The 8,240-nt window shown below is 36.0% G+C and overlaps 1 protein-coding gene across 2 annotated transcripts in view; it reads right to left on the reverse strand.

Annotated features, from left to right (window-relative positions):
* LOC115209955 (ATP-dependent 6-phosphofructokinase) overlaps positions 1-7,898 on the reverse strand; it is a 58,414-nt gene extending 50,516 nt beyond the window's left edge. For both annotated transcript variants that reach the window (XR_003881340.2, XM_029778597.2), the window contains exon 1: positions 7,590-7,898. Coding sequence is in view for 1 of the 2 variants with exons in the window: in XM_029778597.2 (XP_029634457.1) it covers positions 7,590-7,767 (178 nt within the window). In the remaining variant the exon portion in view is untranslated. The remainder of the gene's footprint in view (positions 1-7,589) is intronic.
* Positions 7,899-8,240: the final 342 nt, after the last annotated feature.

Raw genomic sequence — 8,240 nt, forward strand, 5'->3', positions numbered from 1 at the left:
CAATTGTTTGCCAAATTAATTATCTCCTTAATTAACACATTTTTATGCAGTCTTATTGATAATTCATTAAACTAACAGGATATATTAAACCAGTAATGAACCTTACAAAACTAATCCAGAAAAATAATTTCCTTATGTGCATTCAACACATTGTTTAGCTCTAGGTCAGCTCTGATAAAAAGCTGTCTGGGAGCAAGGTATTCCAGCTGTGATCATTCCATTTCCTTTTTTTTTTTTATTCACACATCAACACAATGTTTGTTTATGTGTACGTGAGAGAGAGAGCGTATGCATTTGTAAAAGTTTGAAAGAGAAAGTAGTCTGTTGGTAGGGAGAAAAGAGAGCAATTTCAGGAATTTTTTCAGCAGAATTTATGATATTTTCACAGGCATAAATTAGTAAAGCATTATTTTTAAGATTTATTTTTAGTTTTTGTTTGCTTTGAAAATAATTGAGAATTTAGAAAGTTTCAGTAAATGGACTAAAATGTTTTAAAGAAGGTACAAAAGATTCTTATTTAAATTATGATGGCAGGTTTTAAGAGTTACAGAAATGATACCACTATTCACTGTTAGAAAGGGTACAAAAGGAAATGGCAATAGGATTTTCTTGTGATAATGTTTATAGTGAGAGCAGAATCCGAGGTGCCAATCTATGAGTTGTCAATAGCGTGAAGTCAGGCATTTTCCGTACCAGTCTCAATAATTTTTTAAAGTAGTAATAGCTTTTTGAAAAATGAGAAAAGTGGTGTATTTATCAGAAAATGTATCATTCATTTGCTGTAACAAACTAGCAACAATATTTCTTTTTCCGGTTCCTTATTTGAAGTTGGAACTTTACTGATTGTTAAGAGGAAATAACTTATCAGGACCAGGTGTTACTTCATGGTCTTGAACATAATAACAAAGGAAATTGATACTGGTTTACCTCAAAATATATGTCTTTTGTGCAAAACAGAAATGTCTTTAGATCTTTGGCTTGATGGTCAATAGAATTACAGCACAGAATAAGGTCATCCTTACATAAATAGATGAATTTATGGTTATTCAATGAGATGATGTGTTTTGTCACTTGTTGGAAACATGTGTCATTGCATTCAGAAGGCAACTAGAAGTCCTGTAGACTGATAGAATTGCTCTAAAGCTTGAAAATCAGTTTAAGGACAGTCTTTAACTGCCAGTGGTAGTTGTTAGTTGGTATGCATTACAACTTCCTTGACAGTATGTACTAGTAACTAGTCAATGACAAACAGGTAAAAACATCAAGATCATAAAATACTGACAATGGTTGAGAAACCAATTTCAAGGTGTTCTTTCTGATTCTTGTTTCTTCTTGTAACCTGATCTCTTCAAGAGGAGTTACTTGGTTTCGTGATGCCTTCTTTGATTAGGTTTTATTCATTTGCAATTGTTCACAGAATATTTTCAAACAGTTATATCAATGGGTTTTGCATTTGGAGTTAAATTAGTAACAGGTGTAAAGAATGTTGGGACATGAAATCATCCAAGTGTTAAATCTGAGAAGAGATGATATATAAATAGTGACTAGTCTTTATACAACTCAGTATACCAAATACCCATTTTACATATCGCCATAATTCCTGATCTCACTTGTATTGCTGTTTATATTCAACCCCAGCCAAAAAACTCCTTCCGAGAAGTTGCTGAAATAGTATCCTGTTTGACGTTCTTTCTAACAATAGCATCATTTACAAAGCTAGCATTCTTTTAAGCTAAGGTCAATGCTTTGGCTCAAATTCGGTGTTTTATTTTCAGGTAATCTTGCAGAAAAAGAAAAAAACCCACACATTATGGAATTTTACATATACTGTTCCAACAACAGTCATTAAATTGCATTCTTTAGTCAGAAGTTTTAAGGCATGGAGCATTTGATCTCAGAAGTAAATTTGGTGTTACTTGTGTGTTAGGTGTTGATGTCTCACAAAAACCTCAGTTACCAGTTCGGGGAATTTATCATATTCTCAAGAGTATCACAATATGTGATAATAGTTGAAGAGATAATAATTTTCAAACTAGCAGACATTGATTGAGAAAGATGTAGAGTACATATCCATATCCAACTAATTGAATGAGTTGTTGTAAAAAGCAACAATGAGAGATTTGTAGACCAAAGACTTTAATTCAACAAATGATGCTGCAACTCAGTACTTAAGGAACTATTAAAGGCACTCAGAATCATATCAAAGAAGATCTGCATGATTAAGCATATTACTGTAAGTTTTTGATGACAAATACATTTGTGTGATAAATGCTTTAAACAACCTTAACTAATGAGCTACATAACCAAAATTGACTGTGTAATAATGATCGTCTTCGGTTTTCATGGGACATGAAGTATCCTGACAAATTTTGATTATCTTTTTTTTACAAAGTGTGTAGTCACAGAAACCAAGAACTATATCATTTTATTGATTCACTGTGCCAAAAGACTTAGTGAATAGATCTATTGCACATGTTAACACCTACATATATCCAAAACTTTGTAAATGGCATGTTTTACCAGCAGTAATGTGTATATGCGCTCATGTGGATGACTGTATACAAGTGTGTTTTATGTTGTAAGAGACATAAATATATGTGCATACAGTGTGAGCTTATACTGCATATGTGTGAATGCGCATATGCATAAGGTGCCAATAGCATATATATCTATCTATTTATGTTCTTCTTCAGGAATTCAAGTCACTTGCTAACAAAGTAACAACATTCCTTGAGTTAAGACAGTTCTCAGGGTTTCTAAACATGTGCTTCAGTTAGTGTGTGCATATTTGTAGAAGTTGCACCTGCACTTATGTTCCCTGTGAACATGCATCTACAGTACATAGGTGTGTGTGTGTGTGTGAATGCACATGATTACCTTTTGCAGAAGTCTTTGAAGATGCACACAACCAAGTGTGAGCATATATTCATTGAAAGAATTTCAAATGCCGAATCTTTAGAATGTCTCACAAATTTTTATCATGCCACTAACACACACACATCTATCGCAGGATGGCCTGCTGTGCTTACCTTGGATTGTAGGGCGACCTGCTGTGCTTGAGGAGACCTATTGAGTCAAGTACATCAAGATCAAAATAAAAATCAGATGGAAATTGCAGTTGTGATACCTGTGCCAGTGGCACGTAAAAAGCACCATCCGAATGTGGCCGATGCCAGCGCCACCTTGACTGGCTTCTGTGCTGATAGCACGTAAAAGGCACCAACTGATCGTGGCCGTTGCCAGCCTCGCCTGGCACCTGTGCAGGTGGCATGTAAAAAGTACCCACTACACACACGGAGTGGTTGGCATTAGGCAGGGCATCCAGCTGTAGAAACACTGCCAGATCAGACTGGAGCCTGGTGCTAGCATGGAAAACAGACGTTAAACGATGATGATGATAATATATATATGACAGAGAATGGAATGAGTGACATACTTCATTTAAAATCATTAAAATTGTTTCAACATATTTTTACACCTTTAGTACGTTGGTGAAAAGTTGTGTAGTCATTATCATACATCCAAAGTGTAAATTTTCACCGCCTCAGGTGATTACTAAAAAACAACCAATCACCTCAGAATAGGCCTTTTAGAACTTGGATAAGAAACACTTGAATACACTAAAAGTGCAAAAGTATCGAAAGAGTTGGAGTGATTTGAAATAAAGGAAGTCCCTTGTTTCATTTTCTATCATTTATCTGTTTACTCTTTCACTTGTTTCAGTCATTTGACTGCGGCCATGCTGGAGCACCGCCTTTAGACGAGCAAAGCGAACCCGGAACTTATTCTTCGGAAGCCTAGTACTTATTCTATCGGACTCTTTTGCTGAACTGCTAAGTTACGAGGACGTAAACACACCAGCAACTGTTGTCAAGCTATGTTGGGGGGGGGAGGCAAACACAGACGCACAAACACATGTATATATATATATATATATATATATATATATACACACACACACATATATACGACGGGCTTCTTTCAGTTTCTGTCTACCAAATCCACTCACAAGGCTTTGGTTGGCCCACGGCTATAGTAGAGGACACTTGCCCAAGGTGCCATGCAGTGGGACTGAACCCGGAACCATGTGGTTCGTAAACAAGCTACTTACCACACAGCCACTCTCGTTTATATAAATAAACTCTATGGATACTATGGAATTCCTGATGTATATCTAGTAGCAGGAACATTTCCACTGTATGATGGCACCAGATAACCAATAACTACGAGGTTTTTACTCGAATCTTATTTAACTGTGTGGGGGGGGCGTGTACGTCTGTACAGTGGTCAACTTCGAATATATATGAAGAAATACTGAATGGCAGTAAGAAATGAAAGGAGTTATTCATATTCAAGAAGGTTAATCCATCATCAAAATAAATGCATTAAACGTAAAATTTCCTCAACCTACTCTAGTAATTATTATTGATCTTGTTTTAACCAGTTTTCACAGTATCTGATCTGCTGATTATAAAATGAAATACAATGAACGAGGTGTGTGTGTGTTTAACACTGAATAAGTTAAATGTTTTCTTTCGAAGTTGCTCAAGCAGTTCTGATGAGGTGATTTCGGTGTTTTGGCTATCCATTGGAACTGATTCGTCTCTAGAAGAAAACAGCGAAATTACCCACTACAATACACCATAATCATGTTTAATTGAGGACGAAGTAAATTAGAGTAATTGGATTGACAGAACACCAATCGTCAACAAAAATTAAGATAAAAACAGAAACCGAAAACAAGAATTAAGTTCCTACATATAAAGCTTAAGGGACTAAAAATGATATACAAAGTAAAAGGAATTACAATTAAGACAGAAGACAAAATAAAATGACCAAGTTCTAGATTTATTTGTCTTCAGCAGAGGTCTGAAGCTTTATCTCAAGAGACTGTGTGTTGTGCCATTGATGCTTTTCCTGAGATTATTGCAAGCGAAGAATGCAAATAGCGTCGCAATTCTGTTTGTCCAAAATACGAAAATAGCAACAACCATTAATGAAATAAAGGAAGATTAGTTTAATCGCGGAAACAAAATTGGGCATAAATTTCTTGGTGTGTTTGGGGACAAACTTAAGATTCATAACAAGGAGGAACTCGGAATGGTGAAGACTAAATATATCCTCTTAGACACACTAAAGGTAGTCCTTATCTGGTTGCTCGATCTGCTAAAAATAGCAGCCAAGGCTCCTTCAAAATCATACCCATACCGTCTTAAAGGACATATTGGTATAAAAAATATCACGAGCCAAGGGAGCCCCGATACAGTCGTTTGACTTGTTAGAAACAGCAGCCAAATTTCCTCAAATTACATCCTACAGTCTTATAAAAAAAATGTACATAGAGGATAATGTATTCGTAGATATTCAAAAAAAAAATGAGTTGGTCATGGCTGGAATGTTTCTGATAATAAGCTTGCTCAATCATAGCTGATCTACAGTTAACCTAGTTTGCTCGCATCACAGATCGGGGCCGTAATGGATGTATAATATATGGCGATCTTTCGAAATTTAGCTGACACCTATTTATCCAGATACTCAGTATCTGATTCTGAGCGGGCCTTTACACAGCAAATCACTCGACATGCTGAAAACAGCAGCCAGATGTCCCTCAAATTTGATCCTACTGTGTTAAAAGAGGAAGGACACTTTGTGGGATGTGTTGTTCTGGGAAAAAAAAGGAAGAAAAAAAACCCAAGACAGTGCCAACAGTATTTGGTAATAGAGTCTGCACTTGTAAAATAACAATGATTAAAACATTAGAACCATATTGTCTGAGGTAAATTAGACATTGGTGAAAGAATACAAGTAAGAATTCGACTTAGTTGGTCGATAAATGTGTAACTATCCAAATTGTCCTTCAACCTACTTTATAAGGTGAAGGACGAATGACGATGGAAAATAAATATAAACTTGACATTTCGTTGCGTCACTCTTGCAGAGTCTTAAGAGCAAGAAGATGCAGGTACATATGGAATTCAACCTGTTATTTCTTACCCCTATCATCATCCACTTGGAAGAAGAACAACAAAACATGTTAGGCATAAAACAAGATACATTTTACTAGATGTTAGAAATCAGTAATATTATTATTATTATCAATAATACTCTTTCACTCTGACGTCCGGTTTTAACATCAGACAAAAAGATGCAAGTATTTGAGGATAATTTCTTCGTTTCCCTCCACTGATCTTAGGGAAAACGAAGAGGGTCATGAATGCTGCCCTGGGCCGCCACAGAGGCAATAATGGTAATTTGTGTGGAGGGGAATAATCGATATTATCAACCCAAGTACAGCACTGCTATTATCGACCTCGGAAGGATGAAAGACAAATTTGCTGTCGACGGTATTTGAACTCGGAACCACAGAGCCGGAACAGATACTGCGAGCAATTTTGGGACGACTTTCGAACGTTTCTTGCTAATCATTCGTTCCAAAAACCGACAACAGCAATGATTTCTTTGATTTCTGACACTGATGCAAAACCCAGAAATTCAAGGAAAGGATATATAATGATTTAAATGCCCCACTTGAATGACATTGTATTTTAACCGATCTTTGACATACTAAACCAATGCCATGAAGAACTGCAACTTGCGAATTGGTAGGACTCGGACAAAATGAATGGTCACACGGAAATCTTGCATAATTATAACACACACACACACACGGAGCGAAACAGTATTGACGACCGCAGTAAAGATTCGAACTCAGAAAGTAAGAGTCTGGGAATCTCGGCTTCGAACTTTGCCCCAAGTCTTCGCATGGGGGGGGGGGGGTCGTGTTCGATTTGGATTTAATTCTATCGATCCCGAAAGGGCCAAAGTTCACTTCGGCTCGTGATATAGACTAAAGGATTAATTTCTGAAATTTGTTTTCAAATAGCAATTAGACGACAGAAAAAGAAAGAAGGTTTTCGATGATAATTAGTAATCGTTGTTAATGAAGTTAGAAAATAAATATTTATCATGATGTCCTTGGGGGTTATTTCTAAACTAGAGAAAGAAATTCCCCATTCAGTATGAAATGAAGATCTTAAAAATACTAATGAACCGTCATTAATTACTTTACTAATTGGAAATAGTTTCGGTTTCATAAAAATAATGCTGAACAGAACTAAAACACGAATGTTGTTGAAATAATTAAATCATGAAAATAATAACAATAATGTGGAGAGGACCATCATAGCAGACGATGCAATATTAAGAAGGCCATGGAAGAGAAATGGTATTAATTAAAGGATTTGGGGATGGAGTGGAATGAAGGGTTTTGGCATTTCTGGGAAGAACACAATTGGCGAATCTCGATTGATTTCTGGCTTTTTTGGTTTGTTTTCGTATTCCTTTTTTCTTTTTTTTGTGTGTGCTTTCATTTATTAATTTATTGAAAATGTTTTTTAGTGTTTAAGAAGATGTTGTGATGGCCAAAAGCCTCATCTTCTGGGCTGAGGCTGGGTTTTCCTTCATCAAAACAACAGAATGTGGCGGAGGCGGAGGGGAAAGCAGAAATCAGATGTTTTTTTTTCTCTCTTTTTAATAAGAAACAAAGCAAAAAATATATAAATAGGAAAGCTGATTATTATTCTAATTACCTTGTGCATCTCCTCCACTGGTGAAGACGCCGACGGCGCGGCCTTGATACGAACCCTTCTCCACATAAGCACCTTCTCGACCTGGAACTGCCATCACGCTGTCCTTACGACTGAACTCGGCTCGTACGTTCTGAAACGTACTCTTCCGTTGTTTCAGAGCAGCTTCCTTTGCTTCCATTTTTGGTGCTGAAATGCTTATCTCAGGTAATTCGCAACCAATCAGTCACTAACAGCTTCGTCTGTCGACCAGCCACTTACCTGCTTCTCTCTCTCGCAACCGTCAAGCTCCTCTGACCTTTCTCAGCATCACCTTGAGAGATAAAGTGAAGGTCGTGTCGGAAACTAACGAAAACCGACGGAACCGGACGGAACCAGACGAAATGTTACGAGAATGGCGTAAATTTCACATTTCTATTGTTAATTATTTAAAAATAATATAATAATAATAATATAAAATGTAATTTACATATTAAGAATATTTTTTAACCATATGGAAACTTTATTTTATTTGAAAATAAAATATTCCAATTGCTATCGACCGTGAAGTTAATTTGTTAGTATTTATTAATATTAATATTGCTTTTACGTTTCTGAATTGTATTTACATATAAATATATTTTGAACAATGCGTAAACTTCATTTTATTCATAT

Source organism: Octopus sinensis, linkage group LG3, assembly GCF_006345805.1.
Source record: "Octopus sinensis linkage group LG3, ASM634580v1, whole genome shotgun sequence".
NCBI classification, from domain to species: domain Eukaryota; kingdom Metazoa; phylum Mollusca; class Cephalopoda; order Octopoda; family Octopodidae; genus Octopus; species Octopus sinensis.